Source organism: Drosophila hydei, unplaced genomic scaffold, assembly GCF_003285905.1.
Source record: "Drosophila hydei strain 15085-1641.00,03,60 unplaced genomic scaffold, DhydRS2 tig00000063-arrow-pilon, whole genome shotgun sequence".
Lineage (NCBI taxonomy): Eukaryota > Metazoa > Arthropoda > Insecta > Diptera > Drosophilidae > Drosophila > Drosophila hydei.
The window spans coordinates 8,803,374-8,826,630 of record NW_022045657.1 but is presented as its reverse complement, the minus strand read 5'-3'; the positions used below and the strand labels follow the sequence as shown (position 1 = coordinate 8,826,630).

At 40.8% G+C, this 23,257-nt stretch overlaps 3 protein-coding genes across 9 annotated transcripts; 1 reads left to right on the top strand and 2 right to left on the bottom strand.

Moving 5' to 3' along the window:
• The first annotated feature begins 1,818 nt into the window (after positions 1 to 1,818).
• LOC111602969 (sodium-coupled monocarboxylate transporter 1) lies at positions 1,819 to 14,129 on the top strand. Of its 6 annotated transcripts, none has more exons than XM_030222844.1 (10): positions 1,819 to 2,708; positions 5,241 to 5,400; positions 10,269 to 10,334; positions 10,449 to 10,500; positions 10,567 to 10,634; positions 10,690 to 10,844; positions 10,902 to 11,151; positions 11,234 to 11,614; positions 11,681 to 11,850; positions 11,914 to 12,379. In XM_030222844.1, exons 1-10 carry the CDS (start codon positions 2,179 to 2,181, stop codon positions 12,200 to 12,202), a joined length of 2,121 nt encoding a protein of 706 aa, XP_030078704.1. In that variant the 5' UTR covers positions 1,819 to 2,178; the 3' UTR covers positions 12,203 to 12,379. The 6 variants fall into 6 exon arrangements, with proteins under 6 accessions (XP_030078704.1, XP_023176123.2, XP_023176122.2 ...); XM_023320355.2 differs by lacking the exons at positions 10,269 to 10,334; positions 10,449 to 10,500; positions 10,567 to 10,634; ... (3 more) ...; positions 11,681 to 11,850; positions 11,914 to 12,379 and adding exons at positions 8,306 to 8,371; positions 8,430 to 8,481; positions 8,533 to 8,600; ... (3 more) ...; positions 9,618 to 9,790; positions 9,849 to 10,146; XM_023320354.2 differs by lacking the exons at positions 10,269 to 10,334; positions 10,449 to 10,500; positions 10,567 to 10,634; ... (3 more) ...; positions 11,681 to 11,850; positions 11,914 to 12,379 and adding exons at positions 6,212 to 6,277; positions 6,346 to 6,397; positions 6,457 to 6,679; ... (2 more) ...; positions 7,558 to 7,745; positions 7,803 to 8,034.
• Positions 14,130 to 14,284: 155 nt separating this feature from the next.
• Positions 14,285 to 16,061, bottom strand: LOC111602974. 2 transcript variants are annotated; one of them, XM_023320363.2, is made up of 2 exons: positions 15,284 to 16,053; positions 14,285 to 15,220 (listed from the first exon to the last, which is right to left on the bottom strand). In XM_023320363.2, exons 1-2 carry the CDS (start codon positions 15,858 to 15,860, stop codon positions 14,547 to 14,549), a joined length of 1,251 nt encoding a protein of 416 aa, XP_023176131.1. In that variant the 5' UTR covers positions 15,861 to 16,053; the 3' UTR covers positions 14,285 to 14,546. The 2 variants fall into 2 exon arrangements, with proteins under 2 accessions (XP_023176131.1, XP_023176132.1); XM_023320364.2 differs by having other exon boundaries at positions 15,151 to 15,231; positions 15,284 to 16,061.
• Positions 16,062 to 17,666: 1,605 nt separating this feature from the next.
• Positions 17,667 to 19,234, bottom strand: LOC111602957 (cardioacceleratory peptide receptor). The gene is made up of 5 exons (XM_023320329.2): positions 19,105 to 19,234; positions 18,837 to 19,034; positions 18,467 to 18,727; positions 18,126 to 18,411; positions 17,667 to 18,065 (listed from the first exon to the last, which is right to left on the bottom strand). The coding sequence occupies exons 1-5, from the start codon at positions 19,166 to 19,168 to the stop codon at positions 17,831 to 17,833; spliced, it is 1,044 nt and encodes a 347-aa protein (XP_023176097.1). The 5' UTR covers positions 19,169 to 19,234; the 3' UTR covers positions 17,667 to 17,830.
• Between the last annotated feature and the right edge of the window lie 4,023 nt (positions 19,235 to 23,257).

Genomic DNA, 23,257 nt, shown 5'->3' with positions numbered 1-23,257 from the left:
AAGCAGCCGTTGATTGTTTTCGGCTTTTGCCATAAAGTCCAACTAGCTGGTACTCCTAGACGCATTTAAAAGCTAAAAGCAAGGTATATATATATTTGTTTTTGTATACATATATACAGGACCCACAAAAAAGAGGTCAAGTTTTTGCGTTCTTCGCTCTGCTAATTATGTGACCTATGCCAGGCTCTTATTATTTTTTGCTTAAGCTTGTTTTCTGCTTTTCGCTTTTAATATTATAATTTTTTACAAAACAAAAAATTAAATTTTAATTTTGTGCAGCTCTTTGCGTCCTTTTGGCCCCTGACTGAATCAATTTCTGTTGGCTTTTGTTGTGGTCTGGCACCTAAAGGGTAAATCTACTCGGCTAGCAGATTCAGATTTATGAAATTACACATACAATTTAATAAGAGTTTTTGTTGTAAGGCGGTTTGTTATAAACACGTTGCAGTTGTTCAAATTTGTTTCTCCACAATTACTTCAATTTCAAATATTACGCATACGCCTCGTAACACACTTGATGGGCTTGCAAATTGAATTTTCACATGAAATTACCTAAGCCACAACCAATTGCGAATAACTGAGTTTAGTTACAGGTCCAATTCCAATGGTAGTTACAAAATGATTTGGTTTTCATTTTCGTTTTACAGGTGCTTTCAAAATGCAGTTAACTAGCATAATCACTCGATGTGTATAGAGATTATTATATGGTATTTGTAGACTCTTACATCTAGCATCAATTGACGCACGATCCGTGTGCATTACGCCTTTGTATAGCCATTAATGTACATTGCTTGAAGTCAATAAAAATAGCACTTTGCAGTGCAGTGCGCGAGATAACGACGCGACAATTGCTGCCGACCTTTGTAAAAACTATGTCAGAGTCTCGTTAAAATTTGAGCTACTGCACTTGGGCTTTTTCTTTGAGCATGTAATTTGTTTTGCTATTATTCCAGAGCTCTTCAATTTCAACTTCAACTTCAATTTCTTAAAAATTTGGACACCATATCACGCATACGCCATGTGTTCACAGACTCTTGTTTATGGTCTTTCCGGGCGCATAAAACAAATAAAACAAACGGCAAATCTTTCAAGGAACTGCATCGTGGGTAATTACACTAAACAACCAAAAAAAGATTCAATATACGAAAACTATTTACTATTATAATTTTAATAAATGAGACAATAAGCCATACTATAATATTCTGTTATATATATATTTTTTTTCCATCTTAAGTGTTTGTTGTTCAGTGTAAGCATAACCAGTAGCACCTGCCAACATCCAGTGAAGATCAGAGTTATCAAGGTGTTATTAAGAATGTCAACAAAACACCTGTCTGTCAGACTACCTGATGATAGGAAAAAAACTAAGCAAAAGCTATTCGGAATAACAGTTTTATCTAAGTTTATCTCGTATAACTTGGAATCATCTAATGACACACAAAGACTTTCCCGCGACACCTCCGTCCATCAGCAAGTGGTGAGTGCTTTTGTCTCGCCAATATATACGTCCGCTAAATCTGTTGATAAAGACCTCGACACACAGACACGACTTACATGAATTATGAGTTCGTCTTTCATAAATATAGCTGATCACCAGAGCCATAGCAGATGCCCAGCTCGTGTGGGCATTAAATTCAGTTTTTCACTGCGATTCGTGCCCGTAGATTGTGTGAGCGCTTGATTAATCTGTGTTTTTATCCTGTTTCAAAGGGATTTTGCAGGGCATATCAAAATGATTTGTCAATTGAAGTGAAATGTTTACTACGCTGTTGGTTATTTTATAATTTTCGTACTATTAATAAAAATAAAAGAATTAATTTTTAAATAAGTTTTTCAAAATTAATTAAAGTGCCAAAGATTTCCTTATTATCAAATTCTTTATTTGTGTTAGGAAATGTTAGCCCTAATCAGTTAGTATACAACAGTTTCTAATCTTTCAACTCAACTTGTGGCAAAGTTGAGAGTGTCTGTCATTAGGCTACACAAGCTTGTGGCAAGAGCTTAATGAAAAATCGAAGAAGGCAACAAGTGTCTAAGCGTGTGTGTATGTGTGTGTGTCTGTAAACGAATACAAAAGTAATCAAAGCCGAACACATTTAGGCAAAAAGTGCGCTAGGGCAACACGGCAGGAAGTCAATAAAAATAAACACATAAAAGCAACTTGCGGTCTGCGGAATTATGTCAACGACCATTGAGAGGGAGGAAATAATAATGGATGCGGTAGAGGCTGTTAATACGCCGCCGACAGTGGTCAATGCGATTGTTCAGACAGTCCAATCCATAATTAGCAGCACAACGTCAAAACCCACAGCCTTACCCAGCTCTAGCATCAGCACCGTCGACAGCACCACCACCACGACCACTGACACCACAGCAAGAGCAATAGCCACAGCATTGTCAACAACAACATCGTCCTCCAGCATGACAGAGAAGCCCAGCGTGAGCGATTTAAGCAGCGCACTGCAACATTTTGGCATTGTTGATTATTTGGTTTTCATAGCCATGCTGGTGGTCTGCGCCGTAATTGGCTTCTACTTCGGTTTCATCGAGAAGAAGAAGAAACAGCAAAAAGGCCAAGTGTCCACGGATGAAAAAGATGGCGCCGGCACCGCTGGTATGGACGAGCGCCGCGGCTCGGAGGCCTTGGATTACTTGGTGGGTGGACGCAAAATGAAAGTGTTTCCGGTTTCGCTATCACTGGTCGCTAGGTGAGTTACAGCAAATAGCAACAGTATGTAAATGCGGCTGGGGCGCCGCCCCTTCGGGCATGACGTAGGATATACGAGGCGTATTTAATTGCCTCGACTGGAGCGTGCAGTGCCTAATGGAATTGCTCTGTGTGCTGGCCGGGTCAAGCAATTTTGTAATTCTGGCTTCAATTGAATTCTACACGAACCTGGCCATTATTTTTTCTGCCTGTCTGTTTCGGTCACAGATTCTATTTATGTCACACCGATAAGAAAAGTACATTAAATTGCTTACAAGCCTAATAGTCAAGGTAAATTAGTTGTACAAAAAATACTAAAATTAATGAAATGCCTTTAAATAAATTATAGCTACTTAATTAGAAAAAGTAGTTGCCTTAGAATATTGCACTGTGTGCTGTTTATCTAAAAAATATTTAAATTCAAGTGGTTTTCGGAAGTCTTTTAATTCTTAAATATCTTGCTTGGCATTCTTGCAAAATATATTTATATTTATCTGCCACGCCCTCAATAGAGGAGGTGAACAGTAACTGACTCCTTAAAGAAAAACTGCAGAAGATAAAGTTTTTCCCGATTTGCCCCGCCCACACTAGGCGTGACAGTAACTGCCAAATTTTGGGTTTTGGCGAAGGTACCCACGGGTATATATTCCAAATTTATAGTTTCAATAGCGGCCAAATGGCTTGTGTTTATAGGGACGGATGGAAGTTCGTACCGCAAGACGGATATTGCATAAAACCAATATACCTCTTCACTTCGTGAATGAGTATAAAAAAGTTAATAGACTGTCTGGCAAAAATGCCATAAGAAAATTAAAATTCCTCCATCTCTGAGAGTTTTTAGGTAATCAAAAATTGGCTGACATTGATTATACAGATTGGTCTTTGCACAATGCTTATCCAAACGAAATTCGGCAGTTTCTCGGAAAGCAATCAAAAATATGTGCCTAATTTCACTTGATTTGCTGCAAGGTAGCCGCGACTAGCCGTGCGTATGCGGAATCTAAGAAAAACAATTCGTATATATATATATATATATATATATATATATATATATATATATATATATATATATATATATATATATATATCTATGCGAGCCCAGCGGCGTCTGGAGAGATGTTTGTCAGCGCAAACAAAAGAAATTTTGTTCAAACTTTGTCCCGAACAGCAATGAAAAGCGAGCGAGAATAAATCCAAAAATATAATACAATATAGAGTGTCAGGGTCAAGTTTATTATGCCTGATGATTATGCAGATAATGCTCGTCGATACGCCGTTGGGAACTTGCATAACTTTTTTGCTAAATATACAATTTAGCAGCTCGTTTCGCTGGACGCTTGGCCGGGCACCCACTCAACGCTAAGCGAACTAAGCCTGATTGAAGTTATTTAAACTTACAGCAGCCGCAAACTCAAATAATTTGCCAAATTACTTTTTGTTTTGGCTACCGACCTTGGAGTTGGCCACGCTTATGGCCCCATTCTATTTAACACGTTTGGTCAAACACCTTTCAACGGCGCAGAGCTTTTGTCCTGGGCGTATTGTCACCGCATTAATGACTGCAAAAGCAAAAAAATTGACTAAAGCGGTGCGACCAAATACTTCTGCAGCTCTTGTTTCTCCTGGCCAGATTTTGGTCATTTGCCCCGACGACAATTGTTTTGTGCGCCTTTTACTGTTGTCCTTCATTCTGCACACCATCGTTTACATTCTGCAACAAATTCTGGCAACGTGCCTTGAATCACAATTATTTGGCAGCTCTTTCTCGCTCGCTCGCTCCATTTGTGTGAGCTGTTCCAATATGGTTTTATATTTTATTTTTGAAATTTGGTATTTCATTTCATATTCAATTCGTATTATAGTGGTCTCTGAGCCTGCATCTGCATACTTTGATGCTACTTGTTATCAACTTTTAATGGTATTTTGACTGTAAGAAACTTTTCTGCAGCCACAGCCATAACTTTGGGGCAATGCACATATCTTGGGGCTGTACCAAAATGATGATTGTTGTGTACACTAATCGTCAGATTCAAATTATGTTTTTTTTTTCAAAATATATATATATAAATATATATGTATATATATGTGTAGTATATATATAAAAGATTTGAAAAGTTTTTCCACTTACTGCGGTAGCAGCAGTTTCACTTCATTTCACTTCACTTTCATTTAGGACCTCTCATATTTTTACTTTTAAGGAATATATTCTTCTGCTTTAGCTAAGGAAAATTCAGATATTTCGAATAATCATGTCATACTTGTTTACGAGTCAACAAAGACGTCTCCCTGGAGGAGAGTTTTGGCAAGACTTGAATTTTGGTTATCTTTGCTTATATGGTATGACAATTTTTTGGATACACACAATTGAGGTTTGCCAAATAGTGGGAGAGATTTGCGGTTGTAATTGTTTTATTTTTTTTAGCACAAATCCCATTTTTTAAGGCGCTATTGAAGCTCAAGTCTTAGAATTTGTTTATTAAATTTATTTTATTTTTACTAATTTTGTTTTTATTTTTTTTATTCATTTTTATAGTTTTGTTTCGGGCATATCATTGCTGGGCACGTCAACGGAGATTTATGTCTATGGTACACAATATGCATTCATACTGGTTACCCTGGCCATATCGGGACTTATATCGTGGTATATCTTCTTACCCGTTTTCTGCAATCTACAATTGACTTCCACATATGAGGTGAGTTGAACGCTATCTAATATGCCACTATTTCTAATATATACTTCAAATAATACCAAAAATACTTCTGTATTTGTTTTAAGTCAGAGAAAATATTTATACAAAATTAAGTTTCTGTCTAAAATTTGGGCAAAACTCTTGAACTGAAGGTTGTTGAGACTTCGGCATGCTGAAGATTATTTTGCTTCTGGTGTTTAGGTACTCCAAGAGCATGTTGCATGAAATATTTGTTGCATTTTAAATTTTCCTGTTACATTGTGATGCATGTTGTAAGTATTTTGTAATTAAGTATTTATAAGTAAAATGTTAATATATATCTATAAATAAGTAATTTCTGAAAGAAACTCCGGTCAGTCGAACGTTGAAGCTCGTTGTCGATGTTAAAATCAAACTAGACAACATCAAGGGCATTTTGTAGAACACAGCATGGACCATTGTCAAAAACAAATATGCGTGCAAGTTATTTTCTTGCCAGGCAGTAAGAGCTTCTAGGAAGAGTCCGAGCATTGTTTTAAGCGTTGTTGCTCTTGTGTCAAGTGAAATATTTGTGTGCGTTTGCCAGAAAATTCTAAATAGGAGTACAGGGACTAGTTTCTGTGTGCGAAAACCAATTGTTTCGTTGCCGGCCAACAGACGGATATGTGGTGGTGGCTCGTAAGCTGTCAGTGATATCGGCTACATGGCGTATGCGTAATATTCGAGTATGTGTGCGTCGCGCTGTGTGTATTCGTTTTATATGTTTGTACACGTGCATGTTGGGACTGTCTACGTCCAAAGAAGAGAAAATACCAAATCAAATAAATGCTTACAGTACTTCGAGCTGCGCTTCAACAAAACAACTCGTCTAGTTGCCTCGGGGCTCTTTAGTATAACCACAGTGAGTCCCAATCGATAGACACAACACACATACAGAATAATAACCAATTATCATCTACCACATCTTAGCTTATCTGGCTGCCAATCGTCATCTATGTGCCAGCATTGGCCTTCAATCAGGGTACGTTTTCAATCAGATCATCCGCAGCTTGTTTCATTTGTTGCGCTTTCCGTTCACAGTGACTGGCGTAAATGTTCATATAATTACGCCTGCGGTGTGTATTATTTGCATATTTTACACCACTGTTGGCGGCTTGAAGGCTGTCGTCTGGACGGATGTTATTCAAACCGTAATAATGGTGGGCGCCGTGATTATTGTTGTCATCAAGGGGACCATGAATGTGGGCGGTCTGGGTGTGGTCATACAACGGAATCTGGAAACCGGACGCCTCGAGTGGCCCGAGTAGGTGATAGTCAAGTGTTTCACATTTGATTTACAATTTCAGCAATCAATTAAGAAGTTGATAAAGTCTGACTGAGATTTTGGAACAAAAATCGAAATATTTTCATTTATCAACTAGATTAACACTCGATCCGAAGGTGCGCATGTCTGTCTTCGCCTTGTTCATTGGTTACACAGCACATTCCACGTACAATATCGGCTGCAACCAGATCATCACGCAGCGCTACTTGTCGCTGCCAAATGTGAAGGCTATGGGACAGAGTTCCTTGTTATTTGGCGTAGGTGTCGTCCTCTTAACGTCGCTGACCTTATATAATGGCTTGTTGCTGTTCGCCACGTACCACGATTGCGATCCGCTGACTACTAAGGTATGTGTTTGGCGTACGTCCTGTTGTGTTCCTGTTGCCAGGCTCAACTTTTGTGATTGATTGGCAGTTAGCTAAGGCAAAGGATCAGCTGGTGCCATTGCTTGTGATGGATACGCTGGGCTCATATCCTGGCGTGTGCGGAATGTTTGTGGCTGGCGTGTTTAGTGCATCGCTCAGTTCGTTATCCACAGCGCTCAATTCAATGGCTGCTGTCTTTTTGGAGGACTACATCAAGCCCCTTTGCAAAAAACCTCTGACAGAGCGTCAAACGGCCTTCACAATGCGCCTCTGCACAGTTATTATTGGCACCCTGAGCACGACGCTGGTGTTCGGGGTGGAACGCATGGGCACACATGTGATGCAGCTGTTCATGATACTCAGCTCGGTCACACAGGGTCCATTGTTTGCGCTATTTGTGATGGGCATGCTGTGCCCGCGTCTCAACTCAAAAGTTTGTATTGAATTTAGTTTGCGGATTCGAATATGCTTTATGTTTACCATACCTTACAGAGTGCTCTAACTGGCGCGTTCTGTTCCTTTATCTTCATGATATGGCTGTGCGTCAAGGCACAGCTGGCCACCGTTTCGGGTGAGGTGCATTATGAAACCAAGCCGGTTAGTGTCGAGGGCTGCGACTATCAGTACGTGTTGCCAGAGGTGACGTTGGCAAATGCCACTTTGACTGCTACGGAGCCGGCGTAAGTTGCAGCTTGAGCTTCACTGGCTTTTCAAATAGTAATTTCTTTCTTCAAAAGTTCTCTCAGCTTTTTGCAGCAAATCTACCATACATCCTTTATGAACTACACACTATTTTCATCTGCTCTGGGCATCCTTATTGGCTGTCTTTCGAGCTTCGTATTTGGACGTGCCGACCTGGAGGATGTGAACGTGGAGCTGCTGGCGCCTTGCGTGCGACGCTTCTATCAAAGCAAATATACCAGCGTGGAGCTTAATGAGTCCGTATTAAAGTCTGCCTAAATAACTTAACATGTGCTTACGACTTAAGACTTGTAATAAAAGTTTTGATTAAGTATCCGCCGTGTTTGACTGCAAGTTAGACTAATCTGTTAATGTCTTATATATATAAATATAACTGTATATATATGTGTGTTTTTTCTGTACATAGGAATGTCACTAATATGCATCCATTTGCACTGACTTGCTACTAAAGATCTTGTAAATATCTGGTGGAATCTTGAATTTATCAATCAATAAGTATTTTGAATTGTCTATCAGCTAATGAAAATATTAATTCTAGTACTTTAAGCTGCGCTATGGTAGCAGCATTCGAAATTTCGGGGCTATACTATTTATTATCGGCATGGTAAGCACTCAAAAATATTGAAATTCATTTTGAAACTCAGCAAAAATATTAAATGCAGATGCTGTGGCTACCTGTGGCCTTGTATGTACCTGCCATCACCTATAATCAAGGTGAGTGCCCACTTGGTCTCTGGCATTGAAGCTATAGTTAAACAATTTCAGTAACCGGCACTAGCATCCATGTCATCACGCCCATTGTTTGCATTATTTGCACTTTCTATACGTGTGTGGTAAGATTTAATTAAATACGGCCTGGCTTGGCAGTAGCTCACACACGAAGTCTAATCATTTCAGGGCGGTCTTAAGGCGGTTATTTGGACAGATGTCATCCAGAGCTTTGTCATGTATGGTTCCATTTTGACAGTCTGCATCAAGGGCACCTACGATGTGGGCGGCCTGAGTGTGGTGCTGCAGCGAAATCAGGACAGTGGGCGTCTCAATGCGCCGGAGTAATTATTGAACTTAGTTAACTTTGCAAAATTCGTTGAGGCTTTTAATTATACACAGATGGACCTGGGATCCCACCGTACGTCTGTCCATGTTGTCTGTGTTAGTGGGCGGCACTTTGCACAAAATACAATCGTCGGACGTTAATCAGGTGTCAATTCAACGCTTTCTATCGCTGCCCAGCTATAAGCATGCAAAGCAATGCATGTTTCTGTATACTGTCCTCCTCATCTTCCTTTTGAGCTGCTGCAGCTACATGGGCTTGGTGACTTATGCTGCCTACCACGATTGCGATCCCATTAGCACAAGGGTGAGTAGAGTGCTGTCTTATATGAAACATCTCTCACATTTTTGTATGCAGCTTGCCAGAGCCAGCGATCAGTTGCCTTCGCTGCTTATGATGCGCACCCTGGGCGCGTGGCCTGGTCTGCCGGGACTGTTTGTAGCCGGCGTTTTTAGCGCTGCTTTGAGTTCGCTGTCCACAGGACTCAACTCAATGGCATGCGTAATCTCACAGGATTTGGTGCGTCCGTTGCTAAAGAAGCCATTGACCGAACGTCAAACTGCTTTCCTGCTGCGCGCCATCGTCGTCTTCTTTGGCTTGGGCTGCATGGGCCTGGTCAACGTGGTAGACAAGCTGGGCATGGTGTTGCAGTTGGCTACCACCACCTCGGCTGTTTCCATGGGCCCGCTTTTAGGGATTTATGTCATGGGCGTGTGCCTGCCCTGGGTTAATGCTAAAGTTAGCTTCTCTTCAATTTTGTATTCTGCGGTCTTTACTAAAGCAAATCATTTTCCAGAGTGTTTTAACTGGTAGCTTGGTTTCCTTTGTTGTCCTGTCTTGGATCTGTATTAAGGCTCAGCTAGCGCTAATGCAGGGCGAGATTCGGTATCCAAAGATGCCTGTCTCAGTGTCGGGCTGTGACTATGCCTACGACAATGCGACTGTCTGGAGCACTCTGCATGGGTACAGGTAAGTATGAAATTGTTGTGAAATTATTTCAGATGTTTATTTTGACTTCAATTCGCAGTCCTTCAACAGATCGTAACATTTATCATTTGTCGTTCTTTTGGTACACAGCGCTGGGCGGATTCGTTTGCACTGTGGTCGCCCTGCTGGCCAGCCTTGTGTTTGGCTGGCAGGATGTATCTGAAATGGATCCGGCTCTAGTCACGCCTTGCATGCGTCGCTTTCTGCCCAAGAAACAATATCAGGCTGTCGATCTGGAGGAGCTGTTCAGGCGTAAGGCTCAACCCGAGGCGCCCTGACCTGTTACAGAAATGTTAAAGACAATCTACTTGAAATATTGCTAATAAAACCATGTTGATTTTCCAAATAGCTTTTTACTTGGTTGCTGTTTAGTAATTGACATTTAATTCTCATTTAATTAATCACATTCTCCATAATACTATCATGGCTTTTGTCTTATCTTATTTTTGTATTTATGCAGTACTTTGAGAGACGCTTCGATCGACGTATTCGCATCTTTGGATCATGTCTATTTGTACTGATGAATGTGAGTATGGAGTGCTTGAATTGAAAGAACATATTTTTGTATAATATTTATATATACATATATATATTTTATATTTATATATGTTCATATATAATTTATTATTTTTTCTTACAGATCCTTTGGCAACCAATATGCATTTATGTGCCCGCTCTCACTCTGAATCAAGGTGGGCTTTATCATATTTATTGGCTGATCATACAGTGATATTTATAGTCATATATATATTTTACAGTTTCTGGCATAAGTGTTCATACAATCGTGCCAATTACCAGTCTGATATGCATTGTCTACACCAGCATCGTAAGTTCTACAAGCTAAGTCTAATGGAATTTCTAAATTTTTTTGATGTCAATAGGGTGGCATTAAGGGCGTAGTTTGGACGGATGTCATACAAGGAGTTGTCATGATTGGTGCCATGGGCTTTGTTATAATCAAAGGAACTGTCGACTTGGGTGGCTTGTCTGTGGTGCTTGAACGCAACCGTCAGTTTGAGCGCCTGGTGGGTCCCGAGTAGGTTATTGTTTACTAGCTTAGTGTTGTTTTAAAATGTATTTTATCCCTTACCAGCATGACACTGGATCCAACGGCTCGCATGGGTGTTCTGGCCCTGTTTATTGGAGGCGCCTTCTTTAAGCTGCAGGCTAATTGCATAAACCAGCCCACAGTTCAGCGTTTTATGACCTTGCCCAACATCAGGGCTGTCAAGCAGGCGCTTTTATTGTCCCTCATAGGCTTCATGCTTGTCATGGTCATGTGCATCTATCTTGGCATACTCGCCTTCGCTGCTTACTATCATTGTGATCCCATAACCACGGGTGTGAGTAAACAAGTTGATGAGAAAGGTGAAGGTTAAGGTGTCATACTTTCAATTAATCATCATCTGTCACTTTCATTTGCAGTTGGCACGTGCCAAGGATCAGGTGATACCCTTGTATGTAATGCAAAGCGCTGGCATGGTGCCCGGAATTGTGGGCCTGTTTGTCGCCGGCGTGTTTAGTGCAGCTCTTAGCTCGCTTTCTACCGCACTCAATTCTCTGTCGGCGGTGGTGCTGAAGGACTTTGTCGAACCATACCGCAGTCGCCCACTAACCGAGCGGCAGACTGCCTATGTGCTGAGAGGCGTGGTAATCGTCTTTGGCTTCATCTCAATGGCCAGCGTGCCGATTGTGCAGAAATTGGGCATGGTCATGCAGCTATCATCCACAGTGGCTGCAATCACCTGTGGTCCATTGCTTGGCGCCTTTTCAGTCGGCATGCTGTTGCCGTTTGTGCGGACAGAGGTTTGATTGGGGTCTTGCCAGTGGATGACCTAACCAATTACGACCATGCTTATGTTTCTATTGCAGAGCTTGCTAACCGGCATTTCAGTGGCCACCAGCTTTACAGCTTACATTGTTGTGCGGGCACAGATTGCCATGGCCACCGGCCAAATGACTTTTACCGCAAAACCTGTTTCCGTCGACGATTGCGACTACAGCTTTAAGCGACACTCCAACTGGAATGCAACGACCAACGCGTATGTCTCTCGTTCTGGGCGATAAATAAGTTTGGCTCTTAACATTTCAAATCTTACATATAGAACTCCTTCCGAGGGCAAGAATTTCAGCTTGCATGAGATATCGTTTTTGTGGTACACTTTGATTGGTTCTCTGGGAACACTGCTCTGTTCACTGCTGGCCACACTTTACTTTGGCAAACAGGATGTTCGCCTCGTGGACAGGGAGTTGGTTACGCCGGTTTTGCAGAATTATTGGTATGGAGCGTACAACAGTGTGGCCAGCGATGATGAGGAAATAAAGCAGCTGGAACTACACGAGTCCGTGACGCAACTCAAGCTGGAAGAGAAAGTGGAGCAAGCATCAAACTAGTCTTACGCCTTCTAATCTTATGGATCAATAAACTGTTTCAAGACATCCGCATACTTTGTAGTTTTGCCTTAGCCCTAAGACTTGTTCTGTTGCACATTTAAATTTTGATTAACTCTAAACTTAGTTTTCAGCTGGTTGTCTTGAATGCCCAGAGCATTTCCACTTTTCTATCAATACATCAATACTTATACACACTCACTCTTTCAGTACTTTGAGAGACGTTTCAGCAGGCGAATGAGATTATTTGGTGCCTCATTGTTTGTGCTCAAGGCGGTAAGAAACTGGAGACTGCTTTAAAGGCATAGCTAATGTTCCTTTGTTCCTTTCCAGATTGTTTGGCTACCCATTGCCGTGTATGTGCCGGCGCTAACCTTCAACCAAGTCAGTGGAATTGGCGTGCATACCATAACGCCCATTGTGATTATTATTTGCACCTTCTACACAACGGTCGGGGGCATGAAGGGCGTTGTTTGGACAGACACCGTACAGAGTGTGGTCATGTATGGCTCTCTGGTGGTAATTATGATCAAGGGCACCATGGATCTCGGCGGATTTGGTGTAATTTGGCAGCGTAACTTGGAGGGCGGTCGAATCAATTCACCTGAGTGAGTAGTATGAAAAGAAGGATAAGATATCTAAGAGACAGCTATGAATGCCAACTTTTTTTCTGTAGATGGAGCCTGGATCCCACGGTGCGCATGAGCGTCTTTTCAGTTTTCGTAGGCGGCACCTTTTTTAAGCTGCAGAGCACTGCCATCAATCAGGCGACCATTCAACGCTTCATGTCGTTACCTTCCTTGAGGCATATCAAGCAAACGCTGTTCATCTTTATTATTGGCTTGATCCTACTCTATATGGGCTGCATCTACGTGGGTCTGGTGTGTTATGCAGCCTATTATGACTGCGATCCGATGGCCACGGGAGTGAGTCTGATATGTAGCTTATTATAAACCGGTTTTGCAACTTGTCTTTCGCTCGCCATACAGCTGGCTGGACGTCGGGATCAGCTTGTACCACTTCTGGTTATGCGAGTGCTGGGAGTTGTGCCTGGACTGCCGGGTCTCTTTGTATCTGCCGTATTCAGCGCTGCACTCAGCTCGCTCTCGACGCTGCTTAACTCTTTGGCAGCTGTCGTACTCGAAGACTTTGTGAAGCCACGCATGAGAAGAATCAATAAGCCCATGACGGAGCGCACTGTTGCCCTGACTATGCGTCTGGTGGTGGTCGTATTTGGCATTAGTTCCATCTTTATGGTTTATGTGGTGGAGCATCTGGGCATGGTGCTGCAGCTGTCAGCCTCGTTGCAGTCCAGCTTGTACGGTCCCATGCTGGGCATCTTTACCGTGGGCATGCTAATGCCCTGGGTGGGAGAGAAGGTGTGTTTATATCAACTAAAATCGAGGACATATCTATTTGACTTTCACATATTTTCAGAGCATGTTCATGAGCAGCATCGTATCGTTTGCTATTATGGCCTGGGTTGCGGTCAATGCTCAAATAGCCAATGTCACAGGCTCCTTTCGCCATGCCCAGCTGCCAGTCTCCGTGGAAAATTGCACCTACGATTTCGATAAGACTCGCTATCTGAACTCAACAGTCGAATAGTAAGTGTAAAACCTGAAGAGTTGTTACTTATATACTTTTAATACCTTTTTTTTATAGTGAACCACACAGCGGCTCATCTATTTACCACATATCTTTCCTGTTGTATACCATGACTGGTGCCTTGTTGAACATTATAATATCGAACTTGGCTACCTTTTTATTTTTCGGACGTCAGGATGTGACCTGTGTGGATGCTCAACTATTGGCCCCATTCGTTCAGCGATATATGCTCAAGAGAAGGCAGTATGAGACGGTACAACTTAAAAGTCGAGCAACTATTGTCGAGAGCTCGGATTGAGGTTCCCTTTTATTTGTTGCCAAATTCTAGATAAAATGTTTGATTAATTTTAATTAATCGGTTTTTGTGTTGATTTAAAAAAATTTTCGATTTATGTATAGTATATATATTTTCTCTATTTACAAGGATTTCTATTTGAGGATTTCTAAATATTTTACTCAAGAATTATAGAAGCTCGATTCTGCTTTACCTCATTATTATTATGTACAAAGTGTTCATTCGTGTATTGAAGTGTCTGTTGTTCATTTATAATTTTCTTAATATTGTAAAATCTTTAACTACAATAAATTTGTAAAATCTGTATAATTTATAAATAATTTAAGCACTGCGCCAACCAAGTATGGCTGTCAACTGTGTGCATGGGAGCTTAAAATACCATGAAACACAATTGGCAGCTATCGCAGGTTGGCGTTCAGGCCTTAATCAGTGCTTAAAGATGGTTTATTTGTGGAATCTTTCATCTTCCAAACTTTGCAATGATTTGCCAAAGCTACGTAACTTTCGCTTCGAGCCAAGTGATTGTGCTTGTGTGGGCGTGGATGCGCTGATCTGACAGCGGCATTTGCGATTTGATCCCGTTGTGCTCGGCTGTGTCGCTTGGCTGCCACGTATCCCAGTTCCCAAATGCGTCCACGGAGTTGGCGTGATTGAACGTTGGTGGGAATACTTAGTGCTTTTGCAGATGGGCGTCCTAGATGAAGGGAATAGCGTCGAGCGATGCAAATCAGGCATGCTGGCCGTGGAAATTCTCTTGCCCGATCGCTGTAGACTTGTGATCTTCGAGGTGTTGGCGTTTCCACACTTCGAGGCCTTGTGGTGGCAGCTCTTGGACGTTGGCAGCTGGTTTATAGTTTGTAAGTCTTGCTGCTCCCAAAGCTGATGCTGAGGCCTTTGCTTCGAAGGACTTTCCTTCTGCTCTATCTCGTATTCGTCTAATAGGCGCTGACCACAATCCACACTATAACATTTGCTCTCTTCCGTGGGGCTATCTTTGCAGTGTTTTTTTGATGTTCGCACGTTGTTGAGCGCACGATAAAACAGAGTTTGATTGTCGATGAGCATCTGGGCAACGAACTTGAACTGATTGAGGCTTGACTCATTCTGATCAAGAATTTCTAGAGGTTTACTGGTTGAATAGAAAGTTATAATCGCTATATGAGAAGCTCGTGTTCACTTACTCCCCATTACATCGCTATTCTGCTGCTTCATTAGCGACTCTTGCTGCGTTAGATTGGAGGAAATCTGTTCCATTCTGGATATTATATGAGAAAAGTGCTTGGTCACCATTTGATCGATCGCTGCATGCACCGCATCTAACACATTATCGTAGAGGATATTGAAAAAGTCGGAGCATGTCTCTGAGGTTCCCATTTTAAAATCAGGTACGTTATTCGAGGCAGGAGCTGCATGTTGCTGGTGTTGTTGTAACGTGTCCTGTAGCAGATTTTTGTTGTATTCCCGATCAATGCCGCCAGCATTTTCCCTTTCCCTGTAAAGTTGCTGATCAGGCAGGTTAAATTCCACCGATCGACCGGGTGACCGCTGACCGTGCAAGCTGCGCAGTCCCTCGAGGTGCTCTTTTAGCGGCTGCTGCGAAACGGGGTCATAACTTTTGACCTGGCTGCGCTGCCGCAATGGACGCGAGTCGCCACGACTCGACTGATGGCAACTGGGCTTATAGCTGTTCTTCGGCATATACAACAAGTCATAGCCATAATCATTGGGAGCCTTTGTGAAGCAATAGTTGGGAAACATAGTTTCTCGAGTTGAAAGTACGAGCGGCACATAAATTTAAGAGACAGAAATTGTTCGAAAGAAATTGTACTGTACTTTGATTTTGACTATGACACAAGCGACATATGATTGCGAACTATGGATTCAACGACAGTTTCGATAAATTCGAATTTATTTTTTAAAGTGTTAGATTTCGATGATTTTGAAGGAAAATCCAAAATGTGTCATAGTCAGAGTAGTTCTGTTCAGTTGAATGCCCCCTGGCATTACCTTTTTCTTTCACACCCATATGCAGGTTGTAAATATTTAAAGTTTTCCAACTTTTTCTCTTATCCTACTCAAAGAAATATCTCATTATAGTTCTCCGATCTATGTCAATCTATATATCTAAATGCAGTCACGCCACATTATGAATTAATAATTTATGCAGTTTAACAATTCTTAAAGTTTCTTCTATGATATCAGCTTAACATCAGCTGTATGTATATATATATATATATATATACATACATATAAAATATTGTGTTTATTTCTCTTCTTTGCTTTCGTCCAGTCGACTTTCGCTCTAATGGTATTTCAATTAAAAGTTGCTAAGTAAATTATGAATGACTTTCTGCAAATTGTTTACGCCTAGCCACGCTTCTAATGAAGCACATTGTCAAAAAACTGCATTCACTGCCCGTAATTTAGCGGCTGTTTGTATTATCGGCATTTATTATTATAAGTTTGGCTTGGTAATCGAGCTTTGTTGGCGATTATATCATTTGTGCTATTTATATAGCCGAAGTCAAATAACGTTTGGGCCATATACGCAGTCGAAGAATAATAAAATGTATTCTCCTATTTTATGCAGACATACGCTGAATTTATTGTGTTGACGTTGACTTTTGGCCATTGACGTCAAGAGCCGCAGACAGTACAACAATTATAAATGAAGTGAGAATGAAAATGAGCTGTGCCGTCATGTCCTCAGCTGTCCCAGGCTGTTCTCTGTGTTCTGACTTTGGTCCTTGTCGCGTCGTCCTTGGGCCCATTGTGCGCTGTTGCATGGAGACCTACGAATGAAATTTGTGGCGCATGCCAAAATGAATTAAAATGCGAGGCCGCAGATTTCTCTATTTCATATTTTTTTTTATTTTATTGGCCTTTATTCTTCATGCTCTTGATACACATAATTATGAAATAAATATTAGCTTACACCAAATTGACTAAAACGTTATGCTCTATTAATTCTTAAGTTTTTGTTAAGAGTCTACGGATTTTGGTTTTCAATGCTTGGACAAGTTGTGCACACTTAAGTTCTACTAAATATTTAAGTATATTTACAGATTGAAGATTGGTATATAGAGAGACAATTAGATAGGGAGTATATATATTTTATTAAATATATAAGTATATGTATATATGTAAGTATATGTATATTTGTAAATACTTAATTGGCTTACAGCTAGTTGGACAGAAAAGAAATGCAATTACTTAAATTTCGTGTAAATAAATAACATCAGTCTGATAAATAGAATACGCGTAGGAGTGTTTTACTAAAGTAACATCACCTGGCATTAGGCGAAAAGAGGAAAGGTTTCATAGTATAAATTATAAAACAAATCCACGCCCGAATGCTTAGTGATGCCAAATCCTAATTCAGTTAAAATAGAGTTTAGATTTACGGTAATTGTTACGAGCTAGCTGCATAAATACTTAAGATAAATTGCAATGGGAAATACATGCATTGAAACTCGTAGCATACATAGACATATAGATATATATATGTATATATATATATGTACATATATATATATATATATATATCTGTTTCTGTATGTTCGATTTGGGTTTGCGCTATGCATACACAACTTTCGCACTTATTGTCTAAGCCTCGTATAGCCTGCTAAGGGGGAGCAGCTATTCACTTATAGAAACTCCGCATCGCTGAAGGACGTCGGCCCCCGGATCGCAAACGTTGAACGCTTGCGAGTCGAGTGCGCCAGCTATCATACCTCGGACATGGCCGGCACGGTGATTACCTTGTTGGGCCGCTCGCAGATGATGACCCTGGCGTTTGTCTTGTTGGTGGAGCGTCTGGAAACCGTAAGCGATGTGGTCAGGGTGCGCATGGAATCACAACTGTTGTGCAGACGTCGACCCACAGTGTGGCAACGGGTCTGCTGCGAGTTGTTGCGATACGATTTGCAGCAGCAAGTGAACCACTTGAAGGGCGGGAAGCGACTAAGGTGTGGATGGGGGTGGTGACTAGAGGAAAATAATGGAATCAATGTAAGCACTTACCTGAGCGTGCGAAATACCTGTGAGGAAAACAGGCAGTAAATAAGTGGATTTGCTGCCGAATTGAGTGGTGCGAGGCTCTGTATGAATGTGGCTATGGCAATGTTGGTCTGCGAGTGCGGTATGTGCCCAAAGACTTGCAGAAGATCGAATATAATGTATGGCGACCAGCATATGATAAATACGAACACAATCGTCAGCGTCATCTTCACGGTCTTGACCTTGGCGCGTGGTATGATGCCTCGGGAGCTGGCGCGTCGTGTTGCTGCTGCACCGAAGCCTGCACGTTCTAGCCAAAAGCCACACATGAGCAAGAGAGAACAGCCATGGATTAGTCCACCTACCTGTCGGCACGAATATAGAGCCTTTGGCCCATATGGTCTTCACAATAATTGCATAGCAGGCGGATATTATCAAGGCGGGCACCGCAAACAGTGTGGCCGAGACAAGACACATATAAATCTGCCAGGCCATTGGCGAGCCCAGCTCAATCCAACACTGCGGATGGCCCTGTATCAGCTTCTCCTCATAAAGCACCAGTATGGGTAGGGAAAAGAGGGCGGAGAGGACCCAAGCCCCTGCTACCAAGTGACGCGCGCGTTTCCCTGTAAGAAAGGTTACACAAACACACACACATATACACATATTTTTCTTGTTAGGCCCAAGTGCCAAAAGATTTTCCAATTAAAAAAGTTTCTATGGGCGAGAACTTACACGACTTTGAGAAGTTCATGGGATGTGTTATTGCATCGTATCTGTCAATGCTCATGGCCACGAGCACATAGGTGGAGGAGTATGTGACGCACACCTGCGAGAAGCGGATGACCTTACAGGCCATGTTTCCGGCCCGCCACGAGATTGTGATGCGCCATATAATATCTGTCAACACATTGAGCAGCCCAACGCACAGATCTATAATAACAGATTGATATCTTATTAGTCAGATCCGTGGCATATAGAATCGCTCACTCTCTGGACTCACCTGCCAGCGCCAGCTGCTTGATGAAGTAGTTCATGCGCGATTTGCGATTCTTGTTGATGAACATCACGAACAAAACTGCCGAATTACCAAGCACAATAATGGTAAAGAGTATCCAGAGTACAGCAAATTGTTCCGTCTAGCATAGGGGAAGAGGGGGTGAGAGTGTGACAGCGTAAGCGTTAGGTAAATATGTCCATGTTTTTAAAACAGTTTACTAACCGACCATAAAATTCATTGTCAACAAAGTGTTAAGAGCGGAAATCACGCATAAAACTCAATTTAATATCAAGGCAATTTCAGAGACAACAGCAGACACACACACACACTCACGTTTATATAGAAATATATCTATATAAACACAGAGTCATATAAAACCACACACGAGGCTTTGTTTATGGCTCTTTAAATAGCCATAAAAATGATAGACTCTAACTGAGGCGTGGCAAGTCGGGCCGAGTCGAGGCCAATATAGGCGTCTGCGCCTCAGTGGCAGAAAGTGCCAGCGGAAGTTTACTCTCGGAGCCAACCAGACACGTCAACAACAACAACAACAACAACATCAGATGGAAAACACACATTGCTCTTAGTAATGATAGAAGGTAAACAACAACATTTGTTGCTTTCAATTGCTTGGGTATTGTGCTCGGTGCTCGGTGCTCGGCGCTCGGTGAGGTAATTAGATTTTTGCTGTATACTTTTAACAGGAAATTGAAGCCGAAGCCAAGTGCCACAAGTTCCCCAAAATGAAGCAAGTCTAGCCTGCCGCAGCAAAAAATGGCTTTTGCTGAAGCCACATTCTATATCAGTAAATCACTTTGTTATCTATTTAAATGTGGCAAAACATGCTAACCTAAGATAAATTAATGTGAGGATTAAAACGGATTGGAGTGGTAAATCAACAGCCATGAACATGCTTGCCTCTACCGTGTAATCCTGTTTACAACTGTTCCTACCACCTCTAATCAAGGTCGCAACTACCTGGTATTTTGTGTTCTCGCCTAACTATATTGAGGTCTAGCCAAAACGCTAAGAACCAAACTTGCAGCAAAAACATGACAGTCTTGACGTTTGCTTTTTGCTGACTGCCACCAGACTAGAGGCGCCTGAGCTTATGCCACAACTTTTTGCCCCAAAAGCTTTATTTTGCTTGTGTTTTTTTATATTTTTATATTTTTATATATTCTTGGCACACTAAGTTTCCGAGTCGCCCTTTGCCTGGCTGGCAGTTGATCATGTTGCGTAAATTGCCGAATAAATCAGCGAAAACGACAAATGAGCAGACACGGCCAGACAGCTCGGCTATTTTTACTCATTTTGTATTTAATAGAGAGGTAGGTATATGGATGTCTGCTGACTTCTGACTGCCTGCCGTCTGCTTTGTTTTTCATTAGTTGTCGGTTGCGTGTTTATTTTTCAAAAATGTGCCAAAAAACATTAGCTTAAAGTTAAACTTTAGGGCTTTTGTGCACTTAAGGGAGACTTGAGTATCCTTTTGTTTTCTGTTAAGTTCATCAATAACTGGATCATTGTATTAAAGCCTTTGACTTTGTGGGCTCATGTGCTGGGGCCGTTTCCCCTCAACCCTCTTGCATGACTTTGACAATTTTTTACATAAGCTAGAGTATCAAATACAACGAAAAAAGCAGGAAAAAAGTTATTTCAACTTTCGTCATTTAACGTTCGTTCAGCTCTTCTGCTCTTTTATTATGGCCCATATTTTGAGGAATTTTTTGCACATTTTGTGCTGGCGGCAACTGTTGGCAAAATATTTGCGCTGTGTTAAGAATTCTGGTTATTTGCGGCGAGCTTGTATATTTTTAAATATATATATATATATATATATATATATATATATATATAGATATATATATATATATATATATATATATATATATATATATATATATATGTATTAATGCAATGTGAATAGATACATGTGTTCCAGAAATTGGTTTCCTGCGAGATTCGCTTTGACTTTTTTATTATTTATATTGATAACTTTAATAGAAAAAATAGACAGGAATCAATAATTCTGGATATAAAATATGGTTAATAAAATATTAAATCTTTTTATTTGTGGCGCAGATCAAATGTTTTCTAATTTTCTTTTACTTTTATTTCATTTGGCTTAATGGAAACTCATAAAAATCTCAGAGGTAATAAACCTTTTCATTATATTTTAAAATATGATTTCCTTTGGAATTTTGTGTGGAAATTGTTTTCCGAAACTCATTTGTAAATTCGTATTTTAGTAATATTTTACTCAAGTTCCTTTTTTTTCTATGCCGTGCTGCGAGCGCTATAAAAAATGTAATAAATGGCACGTTGTAAGCCTTTTTTAATGACCAGATATTTTTTTCTGTGTGTGTGTTGCCCTTTTTATATTTTTTTATTTTTTTACAGCAAGTCATTATGCCCTTTTCAATTTCGCTTTGCACCTCAAGGAAATTGCTTTTTTGTTAATAGCAATAAAAGTGCGAAATTTAATTTAGAGCCAAAGGAGTTTTGGGTTCAGCCTAAAGGCAAGCGGCTTAGCAGTCCGCCGATAAGGCCAAATCAACTACCACAAGTCTTTATTAAAGGCCAATTTCGCAAAAAGGGCCAACTGGCCAAGTTGCAAGCTGCAATGCCAACAATAGCTGCCACCTGCCACCTGTTGCGCAACATTGTCTGGCGCCCCAACTATTATGTCTGATTATTAAGTGTGCCAGCCATAACAATGGCAGCCACTTGAGCCCGCGGCTACTGCTGTTACTGCTGTGGCATATTGCGCTTTGCTCTCTCCTTTGGCTGGCTGGCGAATTACTTTAAGTGCGCTTTATGCGGCTTTTGGGCGGTGGCGGCGGCGACGGCTTAGCGTGCTTTAAGTTACTTTGACAAATTTTAGCAGCTGCGACAGCCCAACTGCAGCAGCTAGATAAATGCTTGGCCACAGAACACAGCCAATGGCAAATTAATTTCATTCTACTGCAATACAATTGCAACAATAAAACGCAAAAGCTTTGCCAACTGCTGTGGTTGCAGTTGCCGTTGCCATTGGCATTGCCACTGCCGCTGCAGTTGCAGTTGCTGTGGCTCCGATTATAAATCAGCAGCTGTAGCCCACAAGTCCGCAAGGATTGTAAATGGCATGAAAATGGTAAATGTTTGCAGTTAGCTATGAAGAAATGTGGCAAGCTCTGTAGCCCAGCTGGACTCATTCTTTATTGCTGTTAACATTTCAATGCTGTTAAAAGCAGTTTACACATTAATTGAAGGTCGCAGTGGAGCAGAGACGAAGCGTATGATTTCATGGTATGTTAAGAATTCGGTAAATGGAAAATAGAAGAAAATTGTCAATATTTAATGACTAAATGACACCCCCAAGGCAACTGCACGACTTCTACGAACGACATACAAGCTAAAGCTTACACATGTTCACCCGAAAAATTGTAACTTGAGCTGAATCTTAAGTTCTGCTTGCCTTTGATTTCGCTGTGCTCTTAGTTATGTCTTAACGATTTTGAAAATGTTATGTAATTCATTAAATATAACAAAACACATTGCATAAAAGATTTATATGCTTGCTTGCTGAAAAGAAAGAATTTACTTTAATTAAACTTGTATTTATAGTATGCATAACAATGATAAGCTGAAAGTCAATAGCAAGAGAATTTTCTTAGAAAATTAATAAATTGAAAAGCATATTTGGACTAAAGGAGTTGCATCATTTTTGTGAAGTCCTTTCATTCTCTCTCTCTCTCTGCCCTTGCTTGAATTTCATATATAGGTTTTGGAATCAATTGAAAAGGCTTAAGTTTTAAGATGGACAACTATGGAAGAAAAGGCTTAGTAGGACTGATATTACACAGTACCAAGATATATAAATTTCACAAATTAACAATTTTATGATATTTAATAAGTAATATATAAAGTTTTTCACTTTCTGGTTTACTATAGCATAAAATTAAGCATTTTGTTTCCCATCCGAAAAAGTAAAGTGCTCAAAGCGAGAAAATATTCTTAAACGGCTCACCAATTTCGCACTGCCAGTAAATAAATAAGTTTTGAACTTGTGTTGCTGCAGAACGACTGCCTTATTGGTATCTATGCAGGAGGATCTACTTCAAGTTTCTCAAGTTATTTCCATTACTTTACTTTCGCCTGGCTGTTT